The sequence below is a fragment of the Coregonus lavaretus genome (assembly GCF_964263955.1).
Source record: "Coregonus lavaretus genome assembly, contig: HAP1_SCAFFOLD_334, whole genome shotgun sequence".
In the NCBI taxonomy this organism is placed as follows: domain Eukaryota; kingdom Metazoa; phylum Chordata; class Actinopteri; order Salmoniformes; family Salmonidae; genus Coregonus; species Coregonus lavaretus.
Window position 1 is genome coordinate 478009 of NW_028160098.1, and position 24433 is coordinate 502441.

The 24433-nt window shown below is 47.1% G+C and overlaps 2 protein-coding genes and 1 pseudogene across 3 annotated transcripts in view; 1 reads left to right on the plus strand and 2 right to left on the minus strand.

Moving 5' to 3' along the window:
• The window catches only part of LOC311122154 (uncharacterized protein), a gene marked incomplete at both ends in the record, with an annotated part of 314006 nt that overhangs the window by 283417 nt on the left and 6156 nt on the right, over positions 1 to 24433 (plus strand). The window lies entirely within an intron of this gene.
• On the minus strand, positions 7755 to 24289 carry LOC311122156 (tripartite motif-containing protein 16-like; annotated as a pseudogene). Its single transcript, XR_014615952.1, has 6 exons — positions 23650 to 24289; positions 23141 to 23236; positions 9829 to 10062; positions 9474 to 9633; positions 9289 to 9348; positions 7755 to 9052 (listed from the first exon to the last, which is right to left on the minus strand). The product of XR_014615952.1 is annotated as a tripartite motif-containing protein 16-like (transcript).
• Positions 18581 to 20299, minus strand: LOC311122164 (uncharacterized protein). Its single transcript, XM_084196562.1, has 3 exons — positions 20194 to 20299; positions 19998 to 20106; positions 18581 to 19758 (listed from the first exon to the last, which is right to left on the minus strand). The coding sequence occupies exons 1-3, from the start codon at positions 20266 to 20268 to the stop codon at positions 18815 to 18817; spliced, it is 1128 nt and encodes a 375-aa protein (XP_084052688.1). The 5' UTR covers positions 20269 to 20299; the 3' UTR covers positions 18581 to 18814.

The following is a 24433-nucleotide window of genomic DNA, read 5'->3' on the forward strand; positions in this document are numbered from 1 at the left end:
GCCAAACTGGGCTGGCTAACACTACAGAGCTGAGTCAAGCAGGGCCAAACTGGGCTGGCTAACACTACAGAGCTGAGTCAAGCAGGGCCAAACTGGGCTGGCTAACACTACAGAGCTGAGTCAAGCAGGGCCAAACTGGGCTGGCTAACGCTACAGAGCTGAGTCAAGCAGGGCCAAACTGGGCTGGCTAACACTACAGAGCTGAGTCAAGCAGGGCCAAACTGGGCTGGCTAACGCTACAGAGCTGAGTCAAGCCAAGCAGGGCCAAACTGGGCTGGCTAACGCTACAGAGCTGAGTCAAGCAGGGCCAAACTGGGTTGGCTAACACTGCAGAGCTGAGTCAAGCAGGGCCAAACTGGGCTGGCTAACGCTACAGAGCTGAGTCAAGCAGGGCCAAACTGGGCTGGCTAACGCTACAGAGCTGAGTCAAGCAGGGCCAAACTGGGCTGGCTAACACTACAGAGCTGAGTCAAGCCAAGCAGGGCCAAACTGGGCTGGCTAACGCTACAGAGCTGAGTCAAGCAGGGCCAAACTGGGCTGGCTAACACTACAGAGCTGAGTCAAGCAGGGCCAAACTGGGCTGGCTAACGCTACAGAGCTGAGTCAAGCAGGGCCAAACTGGGCTGGCTAATGCTACAAAGCTGAGTCAAGGCAAGCAGGGCCAAACTGGGCTGGCTAATACTACAGAGCTGAGTGAAGCAGGGCCAAACTGGGCTGGCTAACACTACAGAGCTGAGTCAAGCAGGGTCAAACTGGGCTGGCTAACACTACAGAGCTGAGTCAAGCCAAGCAGGGCCAAACTGGGCGGGCTAACACTACAGAGCTGAGTCAAGCAGGGCCAAACTGGGCTGGCTAACACTACAGAGCTGAGTCAAGCCAAGCAGGGCCAAACTGGGCTGGCTAACACTACAGAGCTGAGTCAAGCAGGGCCAAACTGGGCTGGCTAACGCTACAGAGCTGAGTCAAGCCAAGCAGGGCCAAACTGGGCTGGCTAACACTACAGAGCTGAGTCAAGCAGGGCCAAACTGGGCTGGCTAACGCTACAGAGTTGAGTCAAGCAGGGCCAAACTGGGCTGGCTAACGCTACAGAGCTGAGTCAAGCCAAGCAGGGCCAAACTGGGCTGGCTAACGCTACAGAGCTGAGTCAAGCAGGGCCAAACTGGGTTGGCTAACACTGCAGAGCTGAGTCAAGCAGGGCCAAACTGGGCTGGCTAACACTACAGAGCTGAGTCAAGCCAAGCAGGGCCAAACTGGGCGGGCTAACACTACAGAGCTGAGTCAAGCAGGGCCAAACTGGGCTGGCTAACACTACAGAGCTGAGTCAAGCCAAGCAGGGCCAAACTGGGCTGGCTAACTCTACAGAGCTGAGTCAAGCCAAGCAGGGCCAAACTGGGCTGGCTAACACTACAGAGCTGAGTCAAGCAGGGCCAAACTGGGCTGGCTAACACTACAGAGCTGAGTCAAGCAGGGCCAAACTGGGCTGGCTAACGCTACAGAGCTGAGTCAAGCCAAGCAGGGCCAAACTGGGCTGGCTAACACTACAGAGCTGAGTCAAGCAGGGCCAAACTGGGCTGGCTAACACTACAGAGCTGAGTCAAGCAGGGCCAAACTGGGGTGGCTAACACTACAGAGTTGAGTCAAGCAGGGCCAAACTGGGGTGGCTAACACTACAGAGCTGAGTCAAGCAGGGCCAAACTGGGCTGGCTAACACTACAGAGCTGAGTCAAGCAGGGCCAAACTGGGCTGGCTAACACTACAGAGCTGAGTCAAGCAAGGCCAAACTGGGCTGGCTAACACTACAGAGCTGAGTCAAGCCAAGCAGGGCCAAACTGGGCTGGCTAACACTACAGAGTTGAGTCAAGCAGGGCCAAACTGGGGTGGCTAACACTACAGAGCTGAGTCAAGCAGGGCAAAACTGGGCTGGCTAACACTACAGAGCTGAGTCAAGCAGGGCCAAACTGGGCTGGCTAACACTACAGAGCTGAGTCAAGCAGGGCCAAACTGGGCTGGCTAACACTACAGAGCTGAGTCAAGCAGGGCCAAACTGGGCTGGCTAACACTACAGAGCTGAGTCAAGCAGGGCCAAACTGGGCTGGCTAACACTACAGAGCTGAGTCAAGCAGGGCCAAACTGGGCTGGCTAACACTACAGAGCTGAGTCAAGCCAAGCAGGGCCAAACTGGGCTGGCTAACGCTACAGAGCTGAGTCAAGCAGGGCCAAACTGGGCTGGCTAACACTACAGAGCTGGGTCAAGCCAAGCAGGGCCAAACTGGGCTGGCTAACGCTACAGAGCTGAGTCAAGCAGGGCCAAACTGGGCTGGCTAACACTACAGAGCTGAGTCAAGCAGGGCCAAACTGGGCTGGCTAACGCTACAGAGCTGAGTCAAGCAGGGCCAAACTGGGCTGGCTAACGCTACAGAGCTGAGTCAAGCAGGGCCAAACTGGGCTGGCTAACACTACAGAGCTGAGTCAAGCCAAGCAGGGCCAAACTGGGCTGGCTAACGCTACAGAGCTGAGTCAAGCAGGGCCAAACTGGGCTGGCTAACACTACAGAGCTGAGTCAAGCAGGGCCAAACTGGGCTGGCTAACGCTACAGAGCTGAGTCAAGCAGGGCCAAACTGGGCTGGCTAACGCTACAGAGCTGAGTCAAGCCAAGCAGGGCCAAACTGGGCTGGCTAATACTACAGAGCTGAGTGAAGCAGGGCCAAACTGGGCTGGCTAACACTACAGAGCTGAGTCAAGCAGGGTCAAACTGGGCTGGCTAACGCTACAGAGCTGAGTCAAGCCAAGCAGGGCCAAACTGGGCTGGCTAACACTACAGAGTTGAGTCAAGCAGGGCCAAACTGGGCTGGCTAACACTACAGAGCTGAGTCAAGCAGGGCCAAACTGGGCTGGCTAACGCTACAGAGCTGAGTCAAGCAGGGCTAAACTGGGCTGGCTAACACTACAGAGCTGAGTCAAGCAGGGCCAAACTGGGCTGGCTAACGCTACAGAGCTGAGTCAAGCCAAGCAGGGCCAAACTGGGCTGGCTAACACTACAGAGCTGAGTCAAGCAGGGCCAAACTGGGCTGGCTAACGCTACAGAGCTGAGTCAAGCCAAGCAGGGCCAAACTGGGCTGGCTAACACTACAGAGCTGAGTCAAGCAGGGCCAAACTGGGCTGGCTAACTCTACAGAGCTGAGTCAAGCCAAGCAGGGCCAAACTGGGCTGGCTAACACTACAGAGCTGAGTCAAGCAGGGCCAAACTGGGCTGGCTAACACTACAGAGCTGAGTCAAGCAGGGCCAAACTGGGCTGGCTAATGCTACAGAGCTGAGTCATGCCAAGCAGGTCCAAACTGGGCTGGCTAACACTACAGAGTTGAGTCAAGCAGGGCCAAACTGGGCTGGCTAACACTACAGAGCTGAGTCAAGCAGGGCCAAACTGGGCTGGCTAACACTACAGAGCTGAGTCAAGCAGGGCAAAACTGGGCTGGCTAACACTACAGAGCTGAGTCAAGCAGGGCCAAACTGGGCTGGCTAACACTACAGAGCTGAGTCAAGCAGGGCCAAACTGGGCTGGCTAACACTACAGAGCTGAGTCAAGCAGGGCCAAACTGGGCTGGCTAACACTACAGAGCTGAGTCAAGCAGGGCCAAACTGGGCTGGCTAACACTACAGAGCTGAGTCAAGCAGGGCCAAACTGGGCTGGCTAACACTACAGAGCTGAGTCAAGCAGGGCCAAACTGGGCTGGCTAACACTACAGAGCTGAGTCAAGCCAAGCAGGGCCAAACTGGGCTGGCTAACGCTACAGAGCTGAGTCAAGCAGGGCCAAACTGGGCTGGCTAACACTACAGAGCTGAGTCAAGCCAAGCAGGGCCAAACTGGGCTGGCTAACGCTACAGAGCTGAGTCAAGCAGGGCCAAACTGGGCTGGCTAACACTACAGAGCTGAGTCAAGCAGGGCCAAACTGGGCTGGCTAACGCTACAGAGCTGAGTCAAGCAGGGCCAAACTGGGCTGGCTAACGCTAAAGAGCTGAGTCAAGCAGGGCCAAACTGGGCTGGCTAACACTACAGAGCTGAGTCAAGCAGGGCCAAACTGGGCTGGATAACACTACAGAGCTGAGTCAAGCAGGGCCAAACTGGGCTGGCTAACACTATGAGCTGAGTCAAGCAGGGCCAAACTGGGCTGGCTAACACTACAGAGCTGAGTCAAGCAGGGCCAAACTGGGCTGGCTAACACTACAGAGCTGAGTCAAGCAGGGCCAAACTGGGCTGGCTAACACTACAGAGCTGAGTCAAGCAGGGCCAAACTGGGCTGGCTAACACTACAGAGCTGAGTCAAGCAGGGCCAAACTGGGCTGGATAACACTACAGAGCTGAGTCAAGCCAAGCAGGGCCAAACTGGGCTGGCTAACACTACAGAGCTGAGTCAAGCAGGGCCAAACTGGGCTGGCTAACACTACAGAGCTGAGTCAAGCAGGGCCAAACTGGGCTGGCTAACACTACAGAGCTGAGTCAAGCAGGGCTAAACTGGGCTGGCTAACACTACAGAGCTGAGTCAAGTCAAGCAGGGCCAAACTGGGCTGGCTAACACTACAGAGCTGAGTCAAGCAGGGCCAAACTGGGCTGGCTAACACTACAGAGCTGAGTCAAGCAGGGCCAAACTGGGCTGGCTAACACTACAGAGCTGAGTCAAGCCAAGTTCTGGAACCATCCTTGAAAGGACAATGTGTAAAGAAAATATCCCAGCCAGTCCAGTCCAGTTGTGGTCAGCTCTGTTGTGTCAATCTTGTTTCTCCATACCTCTAAATGCCATCTTTCTAGATGGTGCCATTTTCAAATAAAATAAAATAAAATTTAATTACATTTGTCACATGCGCCGAATACAACAGGTGTAAACCTTACCGTGAAATGCTTACTTACAAACCCTTAACCAACAATGCTGTTCAAGAAATAGAGTTAAGAAAATATTTACAAAATAAACTAAATTTAAAAAACAAATCAAATCAAAAAGTAACACAATAAAATGACATAACAATAATGAGGCTATATACAGGGGGTCATTCTAGAGGTGGAGTAGCTCTGCCAGTCAATGTGTGGGGGTACAGGTTAGTTGAGGTCATTTGGAAAGTGACTATGCATAGATAAACAGCCAGTAGCAGCAGTGTAAAATCAAAAAGGGGGTGGGGGGGGGGGTCAATGTAAATAGTCCGGGTGGCCATTTCATTAATTCTTCCCCCATTCGTTTGGGATTGAGACCTGCAGTCACCTTGATTTAAGACCACTTTTGAGAAGTGTTCCACAGGCAGTAAATCTATTGTAGAATAAATGGAACCTGGATCCATTTCATTCTATTAACATGGCTTGTGTGTGTTATAGCAGTAATGGGGTTAAACTGATATTAAAACGACAACTCCATAGGTGGGTACCAGGTCAGGGGAGTTCATCTCTGCTCCCAGCATCCCTGGGACAGTACTGATCAACATAGCTGACCTGATGCAGAGGTGGACCAGTGATGTTTTCCTCTCAGTGGTGAGACTTGCCCTTCCATTTGATACACTGTTAACTCATAAGATCATACAAGATGTTACAGGCTTATTGCATGTGGAAACAGACCTGCATTCAAATACTATTTAAAATAATTTTGAATACTTAATAAGCAGTGCTTGATTGAGTTTGCCTGTTGTAATGGAACCAATAGAAAAGTCCTAAACGTACAAACATCAAAAACGTTTCTCGTTCAGTTAGTCACTCCCTGTTTCAGCTAATTATCTTCAATTTGGTGCCTAGTGAATACGACTCAGGTCTCTATGGAAACATCAATGTAAATTCACCTTAGGTTTTTACTCCTCACTTTCCCTTTCAGGTCTATAGGGTTTTGCTGCCCCCTGCTGGAGACTGGAGCACAAGGCAGTCCCTGGCTTTCTTTGGGCAGCTGGAGGATGAGGCCCTCCTCACCTGTTGTGACGGGTCCAACAAATATCCCCTGGTGAAGGCAGGGTCCTATCTCATCCAACGCTTCAATGACTCTTATGGGAGGCAGTGAGCATTTCCCATGTTAAGCTATGGAATTAATTGTACAGCATTGGATTGGTGTTGGCATGGGGTAGAGGGAGTTTACATATACCAGTCATTTCCTTTTAAATCCATGAAGGGAAGTGGACAAGTTCACACTTAGAAAGGAGATAATAGTTCCACACCTCATGTGTCCTGATAACTACAGGAATGGAACCATATTGCGGTTACCTGCTTTCTATACGGTTTGATGAGAGAGAGACAGAGAGAGAGGCAGAGAGAGAGAGAGAGAGAGAGGCAGAGAGAGAGAGAGAGAGGAGAGAGGAGAGAGGAGAGAGAGAGAGAGAGAGAGAGAGAGAGGCAGAGAGAGAGAGAGAGAGAGAGAGAGAGAGGCAGAGAGGCAGAGAGAGAGAGAGAGAGAGAGAGAGAGAGAGAGAGAGAGAGAGAGAGAGAGAGAGAGAGAGAGAGAGAGAGAGGACATCAGGTAAAGTTCTGGAGATGAGGGAAGATGTGTGCAGAAAGAAACCCTCCAGTATGGTTAACCCCAGTTAGGCCCAGTATGGACTATCAATACAAGTGACCATTTAGAATGTGACCCAGTTCAATGGGTCTTAACAGAACTGGGGGATGTCAGCCATGAAGTTGTCTAAACACAACTGGAATATAATTTGTTTGTGATTCATTGTTAATGGATTTTCCATTAGGAACACAGGGGGAAAACCTAACACAACAACACACATAACACACAACCAATAAAAACAAAGGGGGAGGAAACCACTAAAGTCATTACCATATTGTCATTTTCTAATGACAGGGAGAAAACATGTAAAATCTAGAAGACTACTTTAGATCTGGTCAGAAGAAGCCTAGTGCACTACGTAGGGAACAGGGAGAGATTTGGGACAGAGACAGTAACTCCTGTATGGAAATCTTCATTCTAATGACAGTGAGCAAATCTCCACCCTATTCCCTATGTAGTGCACTACTTTAGATCTGATCAGAAGTAGCCTAGTGCACTACGTAGGGAACAGGGTGTCATTTGGGCCAGAGACAGTAACTCCCCTGGGTATGAATTGTCTCTCTATCTTATCTGTCTATGCTTGGTTGACCTAGCAACTGGGTCTGTTTTAATGTCCAGACAGCATGTACCCAACAGTGAGGTCAGTGGGATTGGAGAGAGTCCCCTCTCCCTCTCTCTGTCTCCTCCCGAGTATCATTTCTTACTCGGCAGGATCCGTCCACGTTATCGGAGGGCTCCTGGCAAGCGGGGAGTCGCCGACCCGCGTTCAATGTGCCGGTCCGCTTAGCGAGTGCGTCCCGAAAACATGTAAAATCTAGAAGACTACTTTAGATCTGGTCAGTGCACTACGTAGGGAACAGGGTGTCATTTGGGCCAGAGTCAGTAACTCCCCTGGGTATGAATTGTGTCTCTATCTTATCGGTCTTCTATATGATGTTCTCCTCTCCTCCTCTCTTCTCTCCTCTATTCACTCTATTCTATCATCCACACCACATGCCAGCTTCAACACAATCCATTTACAAGTTAAAGACACACCTTGGAATAAATAGCAAAGGAAAACTACTACTAGATGGATTTTTTATTTCCCATCACCATGAATCATATTTAATAACTGAACAGTAGCAGACCTAACTTCATCTGTTCCTGACTCTGGGTAGTGGATTAAAAAGACCATCAATCTCCAATGATATTAAAGTACAATTCTGAACATTACTGATATACTGAGTGACAAGTCAAGATATCTGCTGGGTTTTTATTGTTTGGTTAATAGCACCACCTGCTGGACAGGTTTAATGTTGCTTGACTGAGCAGTATGGGAGAATAAAAGATGCCAAACTTAGGGCCGGTTTCCCGGACATCTCCATTGAACATGCTTTTTAGTGTAGGACTAGGCTTCATCTGTGTCCGGGAAACCGGCCCATATAGTTCAATTAGCAAGTAAGTAACACTACCTGTTCCATGATACTGAGGAAAATGACATTGAGACAGAGAACCAATTGAGAAAACATTTCAATGGTTCTGAATGACAACCAACATACATTAACAGCATACATCATGATTAATGTGAATATATAAGATTAAAACATTGCACTTAAAAAAATATGAATGCATTGAATTGTAATTCACAACATCTTCTGACGATCAAATCAATCAAATCATTGTACATAAAAACAGAGCAGAATGAATCATCACATCTGGGGACCATCACCACCAGCATGACTAGTATCTATGTGGACCCTACTACAGTTTAACCAGCTCAGCTATAGACTACACCAGCATGACTAGTATCTATGTGGACCCTACTACAGTTTAACCAGCTCAGCTATAGACTACACCAGCATGACTAGTATCTATGTGGACCCTACTACAGTTTAACCAGCTCAGCTATAGACTACACCAGCATGACTAGTATCTATGTGGACCCTACTACAGTTTAACCAGCTCAGCTATAGACTACACCAGCATGACTAGTATCTATGTGGACCCTACTACAGTTTAACCAGCTCAGCAGCGTTAAAGAGACATAACCCAGCAGCACTAGAGAAAAAACGATCTAAACGAAACCCAGGATAGAGGGGCTGAGTGAATGTGGTCTGGACTCTGTGGAGGAGGGTCATTGTGTCAGAGACACTGTAGAAGGACAGAGTACCTGCCTTGTGATCCAGGTCCACTCCTACTCTGGAGGACTGAGGGCCTGATACTTTAGTCACAACATTATTGTGCCAGAAACAATAACCACCACTATAACACACTAAACTCCAGGACTTGTTATTCTCTCCAAATCTACCATCTGTCCCTGTTCTGCTGATGTCTTTATATGAGACTGCTGTATCAACACCCCCCCCACTCCACTCCACCTCCCAGTAACAGCGTCCAGACAGACCCTCTCTACACAGAACCTGACAGTAGTTAGTGAATCTCTCTGGATGATCAGGATATGGTTGGACTTGGTCTGTACGTGTCACCTTTCTGTTCCTTTTAGACAGAGAGAGGAGTGTGCCTGCTGTGTTTGGGTCCAGTGTGAGCTGACAGGAATCTGGGAGAAGAGCAGAGCAGAGACCAATGAGGGGAGTTAGAACAATAAGTGAAGTCAGATACTGTATCTACCCTGTCTTTGATTAGAGCACAGCAGAGATCAAATCAGAGAAATATGAGGAGTCAGATAGATACCCAGTCTTTGATTAGATCTACTATTGCTATATATTTCTAGAGGGATTGTTAGGAGTGTCAGTAAAAAGAGACTGTTAGTTACTTCAGAATAAAGAGACTCACATTGTAAGAACTGTTCTCTGGTCTTGGGCTCTGGAGGCAGTACAACATCCACTATATTCACTACAGACACACAAACACATTCACAGAGAGAGGGAATGGTATCATCATACCATATTCCACATGTATATGACTAGTAGGGAACTTTCAATGGTCTAAAGTTGATGTTCTTATTATTTTTAACACACCTGTAGAGGAGATCTTGGTCCATTCTCCTTTAAGGACGTCTTCTAGTTTCTCTCTCAGTTCAGACACAGTCTTACTCACATCTCCAAAGTACTGAAGAGGACGGACAACGATGCTGGGTAAGTCTGAAGATACACTGGTACTGGAGAGAGACTGATAACTCTGGAGAGAGAGAGAGAGAGAGAGAGGGAGAGAGAGAGAGAGAGAGAGAGAGAGAGAGAGAGAGAGAGAGAGAGAGAGAGAGAGGGGAGAGAGAGAGAGAGAGAGAGAGAGAGAGAGAGAGAGAGAGAGAGAGAACAGAACCAAATGATTGAGAGTTTTAATTTCATATCACATGTATCAAGGCAGTTGAGTTACCTGGAGGAAATGGATGTGATCCTCTGTGTGTGAGAGCTGCTCCAGCTCAGTGCTTCTCTTCCTCAGCTCAGCTATCTCCTGCTCCAGTTGCTCCAGGAGTCCTTCAGCTTGACTCACTTGAGCCTTCTCTTGGGCTCTGATCAGCTCCTTCACCTCAGAGCGCCTTCTCTCAATAGAGCGGATCAGCTCAGTAAAGATCTTATCACTGTCCTCCACTGCTGCCTGTGCAGAGCTCTGTTAAGAGAGAGAGAGAGAGACTTGTCTTACTTTAATGAGCCATCCTCATTACACTAACACCCCCACCCCTAAAAGCACATTGCGTGACACCACAACCTCCACACAATCACATTATCCAGTACCCAACACCACAGTACAATACACCAACCAGCACCACATTCCAACCGTCCATCCAACCCCTCCTCTCCAGCCGTACAGACAGCCCCCCTGAGCCCCCATACCTCCTGAAACATCTCCACACTGTTGATCATTTTGTACAACTCAAACTCAACCCTAAGGCGTCAACAGTAATGGCATTACCCTGGCAACACAGAAAAAACATGATGAACAGTCTGTCATTGCAGAAAACGGACACCCCTCCCCAACTCCCAGGTCAACCCGAGCCAACCAGCTATTGGTGTCCAGGGCTCCATGTAATACCCTCCACTGGACGACCCCTGACCTTTCCAGCACTGGGAGCTTATAGAGCCCCTCCACCTATACCCTGCCATGCTCTCAGCCCCCACAACCCCCTGCCACTGATGCCCCTTCACTCCCGCTAAGCTCCTGATGTGTCTAACGTTGACACTGAGGGAGTCAGAACGCTGCGACCCTGACCATAAAATTTTTACTAACTTGCGCTGCAGGTCCACAAGCAGAACGCCTGGAAGCTGCGGAGGTGCACTAATTTGCGTGCACTAATTTAAATTCACTAACTTGCGCTGCAGGTCCACAAGCAGACCACCGGGGGCGTTGAGAATGGCCAATTTAAGCCATAGAGAGGATGCCACCAAGTTGTTGATGATCAGCACCATCCCTCTGTATGCCACTTGGGAGATGAGCCACCTCCACTTCGCCAGCCTCGACACCACCGCTTGTGACACTCCTTCCCAGTTCTTCCTATCCCAACCCTCCGAGCCCAGATACACCCCAAGCATCTTGAGCCACTCACAGCCCCACTGCAACCCCCCTGGAAGCTGCGGAGGTGCCCTGTCCCTCCATGCCCAACATAACAGAGCCTCACTCTTGCCCCAGTTTCCCTAAGCAGAAGACGCCCCCTCGTACACCCTCAAACTATTCTCCAGGGCCTGTAGGTTCTGCTCATCCCTAACCAACACAGACGTCATCAGCGTATGCTGACACTGCTATGCCTGTCCCCAACCCTATGCCTGGCTCCCACACTCCCTGTAGCCTCCTGCGTAGCAGGCCCAGAAAGGGCTCAATAACAAGAGTGTATAGCTGCCCTGACAGAGGGCATCCCTGGTGAATGCCCCTCCCTACCCAGACTGGCCTACTGAGCCCTCCCCACACCTTGACCATACATGAAGCCCCAGCATACTACCGCGACATTACGTGGTCCTCTGTAGCTCAGCTGGTAGAGCACGGCGCTTGTAACGCCAGGGTAGTGGGTTCGATCCCCGGGACCACCCATACACAAAAATGTATGCACGCATGACTGTAAGTCGCTTTGGATAAAAGCGTCTGCTAAATGGCATATTATGTATATTTATTTATTTAACATTTGAACACAGGCCACAAAATTCTCCCCACAACCAAAACAACACATTGAACAGATATTCATGGTCCACCCTATCAAAGGCTTTCTCCTGATTATGAACAGATTGTTTGTGATTGAGCGTCCTGGTACACAGTACGTTTGGTCCTTGTGTACAATAGAGTCCAGGTGGGACTTCAGTCTGTTAACGAGGACCTTGGTAAAGACCTTATAGTCCAAACAGAGCAATGCCACAGGCCTCCAGTTCTTTATGTCGCTCAAATCCTTATTTTGGGCAGGAGAGTCAAAGCCTCCCGTCTACAGCTTAGCGACAGCTCCCCCACCCAGACGCACTCACACAACACACGTCCTGTAAAATAATTCCCCAGAACTTTTTATAAAGATCCACAGGCAGACCGTCTGAGAGACAGCAGCTGAGAGTTTGTGAAAGGCCAGGGAAATATCTATTTGATTTATCTGTGACAGAGAGAGTTTGGAAAGGTCTGTGAGCAGAACCTGAGAACACCCAGGATAATAATAATAATAATATGCCATTTAGCAGACGCTTTTATCCAAAGCGACTTACAGTCATGTGCATACATTTTTACATATGGGTGGTCCCGGGGATCGAACCCACTACCCTGGCATTACAAGGACCATGCTCTACAGAGGACCACAGAGTTCTGCCCTCTATAAATCAGAGTACAACTCCACAGCCTCATCTCCTCACAACAGAAGTTACCCACCCATCAGGCTCCCTCATCTCCCCACAACAGAAGTTACCCACCCATCAGGCTCCCTCATCTCCCCACAACAGAAGTTACCCACCCATCAGGCTCCCTCATCTCCCCACAACAGAAGTTACCCACCCATCAGGCTCCCTCATCTCCCCACAACAGAAGTTACCCACCCATCAGGCTCCCTCATCTCCCCCACAACAGAAGTTACCCACCCATCAGGCTCCCTCATCTCCCCACAACAGAAGTTACCCACCCATCAGGCTCCCTCATCTCCCCCACAACAGAAGTTACCCACCCATCAGGCTCCCTCATCTCCCCACAACAGAAGTTACCCACCCATCAGGCTCCCTCATCTCCCCCTTAACAGAAATTACCCACCCATCAGGCTCCCTCTTCTCCCCACAACAGAAGTTACCCACCCATCAGGCTCCCTCATCTCCCCCACAACAGAAGTTACCCACCCATTAGGCTCCCTCATCTCCCCCACAACAGAAGTTACCCACCAAAGTTACCCACCCATCAGGCTCCCTCATCTCCCCACAACAGAAGTTACCCACCCATCAGGCTCCCTCATCTCCCCACAACAGAAGTTACCCACCCATCAGGCTCCCTCATCTCCCCCACAACAGAAGTTACCCACCAAAGTTACCCACCCATCAGGCTCCCTCATCTCCCCACAACAGAAGTTACCCACCCATCAGGCTCCCTCATCTCCCCACAACAGAAGTTACCCACCCATCAGGCTCCCTCATCTCCCCACAACAGAAGTTACCCACCCATCAGGCTCCCTCATCTCCCCACAACAGAAGTTACCCACCCATCAGGCTCCCTCATCTCCCCACAACAGAAGTTACCCACCCATCAGGCTCCCTCCTCTCCCCCTTAACAGAAGTTACCCACCCATCAGGCTCCCTCATCTCCCCCACAACAGAAGTTACCCACCCATCAGGCTCCCTCCTCTCCCCCTTAACAGAAGTTACCCACCCATCAGGCTCCCTCATCTCCCCCACAACAGAAGTTACCCAACCATCAGGCTCCCTCCTCTCCCCACAACAGAAGTTACCCACCCATCAGGCTCCCTCATCTCCCCACAACAGAAGTTACCCACCCATCAGGCTCCCTCATCTCCCCCACAACAGAAGTTACCCACCCATCAGGCTCCCTCATCTCCCCACAACAGAAGTTACCCACCCATCAGGCTCCCTCATCTCCCCACAACAGAAGTTACCCACCCATCAGGCTCCCTCATCTCCCCACAACAGAAGTTACCCACCCATCAGGCTCCCTCATCTCCCCACAACAGAAGTTACCCACCCATCAGGCTCCCTCATCTCCCCACAACAGAAGTTACCCACCCATCAGGCTCCCTCATCTCCCCACAACAGAAGTTACCCACCCATCAGGCTCCCTCATCTCCCCACAACAGAAGTTACCCACCCATCAGGCTCCCTCATCTCCCCACAACAGAAGTTACCCGCCCATCAGACAAACGTAAAACAAGGGATTTTCTTGGTTTCCCCACTCTGTTTTTCCAACCCCTCTGGTGAAACAGAGAACTGAGCCCTGTACTATAATATAATATAATGTGCCATTTTGCAGACGCTTTTATCCAAAGCGACTTACAGTCATGCGTGCATATATATATATATATATATTTTTTTTTTTGTGTATGGGTGGTCCCGGGGATCGAACCCACTACCCTGGCGTTACAAGCGCCGTGCTCTACCAGCTGAGCTACAGAGGACCAGGTGCAGACACATTTATGAAAGCAAAGACAAGGTCATTATTTGGGCTCTAAACACTAACAACCTACCCTTACACACCTCTTTTGCTACCCCTGCACTAAGATTTCTGCCATGGCATTTAAATGTTTTTGTTTGACATATTCCCCCATTCTTTGCCGGCGTTCATGTTAAGGAAGTCTAACCGTGAAATCTCCATAAGAGGTGGGAGGGAAATCACCACAATCAGAAACCAGTAGAGAAGCCCATAAAGCCGCCATGCCAGAAAAAACCATCCATTTAAGCAGATTCTGAAGACATGCCCTTAAGAACCCATGACCCATTTTCTCAGCCTATACCGCTTCCTGGGTGAGAGGACACTAAACCCCTCATTCTTCATCACGTGTTGTACTGACCTTACAAACCTTCCAGGATCAATCAAATAAGACTCCAGCAGAACCTTCTTTTTCCCCTTTAGTCTCCATCAGGAACCTAGAAAGTTCTCTCACCGTATATACTGAGCCCTCAGCCTGACTGTCTGTCAGCTCTGGATCCAATGAGCCGTCTGAAAACGAGACCGCCTTGTCCTCCTCTCCCGCAGACTCACCTCCCCCCTCTTCCTCCTCCTCCATTGGCACGGTACCGTCCTCCTCCTTCCCAGTCTCTGCCCCCCTGCACTTCCCCCCTGATCAGAGCCTCTTCCCCAATGACAGGCAATATTTCCTGGGATGAGCCCACCAAGCCTTCGCCCACCGGAGTCTCTGTTACTACAGAAACCTGCCTCAGCTCATGTAGCCCAGCTGCAACCCTCCCCACCACCGCTTTCTCCACGGCCTGCGCACCACCACTTGGCCATGCACTACTACCGTGTAGCTCAGTTGGTAGAGCATGGCGCTTGCAACGCCAGGGTTGTGGGTTCGTTTCACAGGAAAACTCCTGCCTGAGCTTTTTACTGTCCCTTTCCACACTGCTAACGCAAGAGGAAGGACTGAAAACACATTACTGTGAAGTAATATAATGATGATTCATGTTTATTATTACCTGTTTTTATGGTCATGTTTTGAAATTATACTTCATTACTATAATGATTATCAATACGCCTGAACATTAATTCAGTCACCTCTGGTCGACAAAAACGTATTTTCCTAGTACATTAATTGTCAAATTCATCAACCAGCATCGAGCACTCTGCCTTCTCAGGCAAGCGAGGGGCATGTTGAGGTAAATATGATAACCGCCAAGGTTGCATTATGTCATTTATTGGTGGGCTGGAAGATGCAGTGTTTTTTCTTTTCTATTCAGAGGCTATTTACTCCCAATATGAGATCATTTTATGTAGAAGGTTTTTATAATGCATGTTTACTAGGGTTGAGGTTAGCGCATCTGAGTAGGTATTATTTGGGTTCAATACCTGTCCTACCTATCAATCATATTGCTGCTTGTAGCCTATAACTGATGATCCCCACACTAGAAACACCCAAAACTATCTGTGCTAGCAAACCCTGTGTTCCACCCCTCCCCTGTGTAACCTTGAAGTTTGTTAAGAAACAAACACTTGTCTACGAAAAGAGACATGTTTAACGGATTCCGCTTGGCACCCAGCCGAGAGCACACGGAAACCACTTGCAAATTTACCAAAACTAACCAACTACTTGCGGTCTGTTCGGAAGCAATAAACGGAGGCAGATTAGCCACCACAACTCTTATCGAAAGAGGCGACATCTGCACCAACACACCCCTCACAACAAGACAAACCTTTTTCATTAACACAACCACCGCCTTGTTCATTCTGGATGCAGAGTCCAGATGTTCCGCTCCAACCTGTTCGCCGACCATGAGCAAAACTTCCTCCACACCTTTCTCCGGAACGGACCCGAAGCGACAGCGTTTCTTCTCCACTCGGTTGAGGCCATCACGCCGCCCTAACAAACTACCCCTACTCCCCCCTCAACTCTAAACGATAAACAGTGGACACTAATAAACAAACCCTCCACCTTGAGAAAATACATTCAGAAAAAACGCAAGAACCAAAAGAAAAAAGAATAGTAGCCCTCCTCACGAAGCACAATCTCTCACAGCAACAACTTCTTCTTCTATGATATAATGGCGGTCCACAAACCAACGTTAAAGGTGCATGCCGCCACCTACTGTGCTGGAGTGTGTGGTCAATCACGGTTTCCAACATTTCTAAATCCTCCTACCTAACTCAGTACTTCTGAGAAAATAAAGAAGAGCCCTACTAACTTCTAATAGACCCTCCCCCATCCCCAAAATCCCCCCAAACCCCCCCAACCTCAATGACCCTACACTTCAATCTTTCCCTCTCTTCAACATACTTACAACAATATAACAACACATGCTCCACCGTTTCATCGACCGTACCCTCCACACACAAACCATTCCCATGCTTGCCAACCAGATGTAATGACGAGTTCAATGTACAATGTCCTAAGCGCAATCGAGTAAACACCACATCTTCCTTCCTAATCTGACTTTTGAATCTTGGTCCATCGACCTTTCTGTAAAACTGTAAACTATTCATATAAATGCCGGCCCTTGTGCTCAGAGTACCATCTCTTCTGCCACACATCTATCAAAATGGCTCTGATCTTACATTTGGCCTCACCTCTACCCAGTGGAACATTAATATCAATTATATCTAGTTTCAAAGCTCTTTTAGCTAACTGGTCTACAATTTCATTCCCTTCCACACCCGAATGTACTGGGACCCAGCAGAATCTCACTACTAAACCCATTCTCTCAATTCTCCATAATAACATTAATACTTTCAGTTCAACTGAGTATACTGACAGTTCATCTGTTAGTCTTCTACATATCTGCACATCAAATTCAGGAACGTAAACGCCTGCTCCTGTGAGCCCACTATCTGGGTCCTTGGATCCGTCTGTGAAAAGCATTAAAAAAGCATAAAAACCTCTACCAATGTAATTGTCAACCAGTTTCTCTATATCACTGACTTCTGACCAATCTTTCCTTTTCTCTACCAAGGTTAGATCAACAACAGGGTCTGGGAGTAACCATGGAGGAACATCCCCTATCACCGCAGAAGGGCCAACCTCCAACTCCCTCAAACCACTCTCATCAGCATGTTTTCCAACTGTCCAACCAAAACCACTGCCTTGTCTACTAGTATATTCCCAACAGTCATCTAGAACAGTAGCAGTGGGATGCTCAACCTCACAGCCTTTCAACCCAATAAGATAATGACCATTTTTTACGGCTTATATCCAAAGGCATCTCTCCTGCCTCCACCAGTAAGGCACATACAGATGTTGATTTAAATGCACCAATACATATCCTTAAAGCTATATACTGGATTCTGTCCAGCTTCTGAAGCCAAGTCTTTACCTCTGTTCCATAAACTGTACACCAGTAATCAATTGTCGTCCTGATCAGAGCTCTATAAACATCCATCAACAATTGTCTGTCAGCACCCTATTCATAACCAGAGACCCACACAACTAACTACCATGAAAGTTAATGAATGAGAGAGACATGAACATCGTTACAATAGGCCCTTTTCACGATGACGTCATCTAACTTCCGCCTTTCCGCGTAGCAGGTTAACTTCACTTCCGTTCGCCCGTAACCTGAGACTTCTCAACGAGTAATAATGTTTACGTATATGCAATGGTTTGTAACTTGCTAACGTTATTGTTAATTCATAATTGTTCACTGCCTTAGTTACTTAAAAGTGGGCTAACGTTAGCTAACAACAACTTAGTACCAGATACCGATAACGTTAAAAGGTAGCGTTACATTGCTGCCTGGCTGTAATGTAACAAGTTTACTTAGCTAGCTATCTAACCCTTTGTTAGGCAGTTAGTTTATTCATGAATGTATAGTAACTCACCTATTCAAATACTGTTGTGCATGATAGCTAGATAAATATTGATTCCTGGTCAAAGCTGAATGTTAATTTAGCTGTTTCTTTTCTCCCGGTGTCTGTATCGCAACAGTATCCCATCCAACACCGAAGCATGGCACAATCTTCGAGAAGATGCTATTGCAGTTTTGTTCAAACAACAAACAGAACAGGCCGTCGCCCGGCTGAGGATTTTAGTCGAGAGGGCCATACGGAGGGTGAAGGAGTACCATATCTGGGATGGGCTTGTTCCTCTTTCCACAGTGGGTTCAGTGAATCAGCTGTGGGCCATCTGCTGCCTCATGTCGAACTATCAGGGACCTCTTGACATTAAAGGAGACAAACCAGTCTGATGTTTTTGTCAACTGGAAGTTGTATATTTCCTGAGTAAGCTAGATGGGCTGTAAATAGAAGTACTTTTATATTACTGTATTGTATGTACAAAAAAATGTAAATATGAATTAACTTTGTTGGTAATTTAATTGATCTAATGTTATACTGTATGTTTTTGTTAAGGGTAATAACTTTTTCATAGCTATTAATGAACCTAATGTGATATATTGTAAAAATATCCAACTATTAACCATGTTATGTGCTTATGTGTCATGGCACTGATGGAACTATTAAATATATGTTTGCAAGCAACTGCTTCCAATCCTTTTTGATTTTGGTAAGAGCATTTACAACATCGCAATCCTTTTCAAAATTTGTATTTCAATACATAGATATACAGTATATAACACAATTAAGTTCATTTGCAGTTAAAGAAAAACATGTCGACATTTACATCACAATCCTTTTCAAAATGTGTGTTTCAGTACATAGGAGATATACAGTATATGACAAGTTAATTTGCAGTTAAAGAAAAAAATGTCAAAGGTTCACCTTCCACATTTACCTTAACACTATTTACACATAAAATTCTGCCTTATGTTTTATAACTTAAGAAGACATCCATGTAGATGTTATAATAGAAATGATCAAGCTTCTGTCGCATTGAGTGGATAATCTCCTCATCCCTAAAGATTCTCTCAACTGTGAAGTCAGTGCGGGTATCTGTAATGAAGTCACACCACTGAAGTCCGCTTAAGGCGAGTTGGCCTTGAACCTGATAGTAGTATTTGTGACTCTTCTTAAGGCAGGCCTGGCCTTTAACTGTGATCAGGTGTTTAACTTGGGTAACATTTTCAACATCGCAACTCTTAACCTCAGCAAGACCAAATGGTGGTGCTTCTGTTGGGCAGAAGACTTTAGCATCCGGGCTGGCTGCAAGGTGAGGTGAATCAGGGTGGATGATGACCCCGCATTGTTTCAGAGAGACATCACAAAAATCAGAATATTGCCTCAGTATCTCAGGTTCCAGATCCAACCCTCTTCTCATAGCAGCTGTCTGAGGAGTTCCTCTCAGAATGCGGGTTGCCAAAGCCTTGGCAGACAACTCCCCACGAACATGGCATATTTCACGGAATCTGCTGGCTGTCAGTCGGGGTTTGCGTACCTGGCTCCACAGCTGGCATTCTGACTGCATTCTTGTTTCTGCTTCAATAGCAGCAGACATCTCCTCTGACACAATCAGGCTGTCCAAATGACATTGTTGTATGTAGTTGGGCTCAAAATCAATGGGAAATTTAAAGTTGTAACCTTCAATAGGCAACTGAGGAAACTCACTGGCACCAGGGTGTTTAATAATATCTCTACTTAATTCTAGAGGGCACTGGTAAGAAAGCACAGACCCAAATGGCACAGGGCCAAATTTAGAGTCCACCAAATTAAGGCCCTCAAGCCCGTGCAGCAATTTGCAAATCCCTGGTTGTGGACGGATGTCTTTCAGTTTCTCAGCACTGGCCATGACGTGAGGATCCGGAATAGGCCCTGGCATGAAAGTGAGATATGTCAAGTTTAGATTTCATTAAATGCCACCTTATCTTTTTCACTAAAAAAGACAACCACACTCATCCAGTCTCGTACATGCTTCTAATACAAATAAAAAAATATCCACTGAAAGTCTATATAAAAAGTAACAAATAATAATCACTTTTATGTTTGTATTATTTTAGAAATGCACTAAAGTCTTTGTGCTCTAGTACAGGCGGGGGCTCATTCAGACTCACCATCATAGGCTCGGTACAGTGTGCACTTCACACCAGCTCTGACACTTGTTTTTTTCTTAGCCGCTGGTTTACACACCGCCATATCATTGGTGGCCTCTGGTACAATTCCCTGTGATATAATAATGATGAACAATACATTGTCAAAAGTCAATACAAACTGCAAAGTTCTGCATCAGTGTAACAAATAATATCTGACCTGTGTCCTAGGCCGGTGCCAGGTCTGCAGTGCGCTGGTGCATGACAGAGGCAATGGCACTGTCTTAAAGCCCATGGTAACATAGTGAGCACTTTGAAAAATAAGTGCTACTATGTGATTACATAGTGCTTTCCCAGCAGAGCAGGAACATGACATGTGATTGAGTACCACAGGAACCTCTGCAGAGTCTAGTGTAACCTGTTCATAGAGACATAACAATTAGTGCTGTACTTACAAAACATTTTTTCTGCGTTTCATTATAAACTACTGTACACAATTTTCAAAACCCAATTTCTTTTTTTAATTAAGAAAAATTGGCTGTTCTGAAACCTTTGACAAGTAGTGCCAACACTTATCGAAAATTTGAACATTTTGAGTTATCACAGAATCTTTCCCAGTCTTTATTGCCGTCAACAACCCACATCGGTTTGTAAGAATTTCGTTGTGTATTAAGTTTAATGATACAAAATCAGAGCTCAGACTGAGAAACAAACTGATCCACAGTGGAACTTTGTGGAATCATTCTTATTAAATCTGCAACCGCAGCAAAACACAACAAAAAGAAAACTTATCTATCTTAACCTATCTTATCATAATGTTAGAGAACTGTTTATCTGAGAAACCTGAAGCCGATGAGCCTCCTCATTTTTCTTCATGGACCTGTAACATCGCCCTCTCACTGTCACCTCACCGTTAACTACACTTGAGACTGTTTCAATACAGTGATTGGGAGAAAGGGCGCAGCATTAGCCATTAATACATTACTGACTCTTATCTTACGGTCGATACAAACAGCAGTAATATTAAAAAGAGGCTGCAAAACAGAAACTCGTCAGCTCATAACCTTCGCTAGCATAGGGCTAATTTAAGCTAAATAAAGATAAACACGTACCTTCATAATCAAACAGGTAACCTTCAACGAAGAACTTGTAGCCTTTATCAAGCTTCGATCTTGAAGTAAGGGACCACTTGTCAGCAAGTCGTTCTACGTCGTTAAGTCGTATTGGTGGCAGATGTGAAAGGGACTGGGTGAACTCCATAATGATGTGCTACTAGCTAAGCGTTCCTAAGCGACACCGGATGTAAACATAACCTGCATCGCGGCAGAACGGAAGTTGTCTGACGTCACGTGAAAAGGGCCTATACTGTACATAGACATAATGTAACGGTTCTTCTTCTTTGGAGTTTAACGGCGGTTGGCATCCAATATGTTGCATTACCGCCCCCAACTGGACTATAATATAAATCCATTATACTTTGTGATACAAAATGGGAAAAGGGGAAATTATAATAATAATAATAAAAAAACACCCTTCCAACTAACCCTACATATTAAATACCCACTACCCCATTCCACTAATTTGACCCTATCTGCTCCTGCACCATGCCAACGGCCTGGGAGGACGGGCCACCACCACTCAACACACCCTGTAACTCTTCTGAAGTCTAATCTTGTATGCCCAAATACTTCTCTGCAGCTGCCACCACAACATCTATTTTCTGTGATTTACGTTCCATTTCTACGGTACAGTTGATAACCATTGCTATGAATGCTAAGAAGCTAACTTTACTGAAGCATATATCACTCGTTGGCCTATCCCTCTGTGCTGGCACAGATCTACTACTCACAGGGATCCTCTCAGGATCTCTCACCCTTGACCCATCCTCCTCTACTTCCTTCACTGCCTCAGCATACGACACCTTCTGCACTACTCTGACTCTAGCCACCTCAACCTGCCTCTCTCGCACCGGACACTTCAGATCCCCAGCAACATGGGCATCCCAACAGTTGACACACACAACTTTATCGACCGAAACTACACAATCCTCTATCCCATGCCCTCCTGCACACTTCCCACATCTTGGAATCTCCCTCCTACAAACTGCTGCAACATGACCATAAACGTTGCACCTGAATCAGCACAGTGGATTCGCCACAAAAGCTCTTTCAGGATAACTGATATATCCTAACATTACTTTGTCGGGTAAAGACTCAAAACTCAAAAGGACTGACAGTGACTCCTCTGTTTCACCACGCTCACCACCGGGTCTGCGTCCCACCAAACGAAACACAAACAAATATCACTACAGGTTACCTTCACTGATTCAACTGCACCCAACTCCTTTCCCACCCACCCTGAAACCACAAATGGATCTGCCAAAAGGTATGGATCCACTTTGTCCAACAATGTATCTCCTACTGCACCAGATTCTTCTTTATCATGTCCATTGATGCCAGGCTCTGGTTCTGAGCTCTTCACCACACCTTCTACCTCACTTAACTCTCCCTCATTCATTTCCATTTCACCTCCAGAACTCAGTCTGGCGAATGGCTCACTCTGTTTGCACTTGAGTTATAACATTTGAAAGTCTCTATTCCATTGAAACTTTTGTGAGTGTAATGTTTACTGTTAATTTCTGGTTGTTTATTTCACTTTTGTTTATTATTTATTTCACTTGCTGTGGCAATGTAAACATATGTTTCCCATGCCAATAAAGCCCTTTGAATTCAATTCAATTCAATTGAGAGAGAGAGAGAGAGAGAGAGAGAGAGAGAGAGAGAGAGAGAGAGAGAGAGAGAGAGAGAGAGAGAGAGAGAGAGAGAGAGAGAGAGAGCTCCATGTTAATGTATAGGGGACATGAGTCGGTCATGGTTACTCATGGTTATGTGATGAGGTGGCCCCGCCTTCGACTTCAAAATCAGTGTCGGCCCTCAGCCCAATAGGGAATGTCCTCTTGGTGAAACGGTCAAGATGTTGGTTTCTCCCTCAGTAGACCCGGGTTCATATTCCGCCGGTTACATTAAGCAGTCTATTCTCTGAAAGGGGTCCAGACAGCCTGTTCCCAACAGTGGAGCCAGTGGGATTGGATAGGGGCATCTCTCTCTCTCTCTCTGACTGGAGGAGAGAAGTGAAATGCTGTGTCTCCTCTGGTCAACAATACTCACCTTGAGACACTCCACAGCCTGTTGGAGCTCCTTCAGCTCCTTCTCTCTCTCCTGGAATCTCTGCTGGACTTTCTGCTGACTCATCCCCAGCTGCCTCTGTGGAGAATCACTCTTCAATGAGCTATCAAGCTTTATTTGTCCAGTAGATCAATAGTATAGTAATGGGACATAGGGCACATTGAAGATAGGGATTAAAATGTTGAGGAAGTGTCTGTGTGAAATTATATTATTAAGTTGTTATGTGAATGATTATAGTTTTAACAGTGCACAAAACACGGGAGCTGATTGGGTGTTTGATAACGAATGATAATGGTGTTTGACTTTAGAAAATGGTGATACATTTGGAGAATCTGGGTTAGCATATCTATATAATCAAGGTTTGTGTTCATATTTGTTCTGCCGTGGATCGATATCACTTGAATGATCTCATATTCAAACAACCTTAATTCCTACTGTATCTTTAATTATTTGTTTATCAGACAGTCACCAACAAGTAGTTCTGGTCTTACCTGTTTCTCAGTCCTCTCTGCTGCAGCTGACACTGTTTCATGGCCTTTATGTTCATCCATCACACACAGCAGACAGATACACTGCTGATCGGTACGACAGAAAACCTCCAGCAGTTTGTCATGATCAGAGCAGATCTTCTCCTGTAGTTGTGCGGTGGCTTTGACCAGCTTGTGCTTCTTCAAAGCAGGAGATTCATAGTGAGATTGGAGGTGAGTCTCACAGTAAGAGGCCAGACACGCCAGACAGGACATGAGGGCTTTCTGATTTCTGGTCCCAGTGCAGACATCACACGCCACATCTCCAGGTCCAGCATAGCACAAAGCAGGAGGGGGAGCAGCCTGGAGTCCTGTCTTCTTCAGTTTCTCCACCAACTCAGCCAACATTTAATTTTTCCTCAGATTAGGCCTTGGAGTGAAGGTCTCTCTGCACTGAGGACAGCTATAGACCCCTTTCAGAACATCCTGATCCCAGCAGCCCTCAATACAGCTTCTACAGTAACTGTGTCCACAGGGAATAGCCACTGGCTCCTTCAGTAGATCCAGACAGACAGAACAACAGAACTGGTCCTGGTCCAGCAAAACTCCCTGCTGAGCCATTTGGACGGTTGTTCACTCTCACACAGACAGACGACACAGAGAATCAGATAAGTTTCGTTTCCACAGAAGAGAGTTTGTGAGAGGGGCAGGGACTTCCTGGTTCTACCAGAGGGGTGGGGTTAGAGGGAGGGAGGGGTTAGAGGGAGAGTGAGAGAGAGAGAGAGAGAGAGAGAGAGAGAGAGAGAGA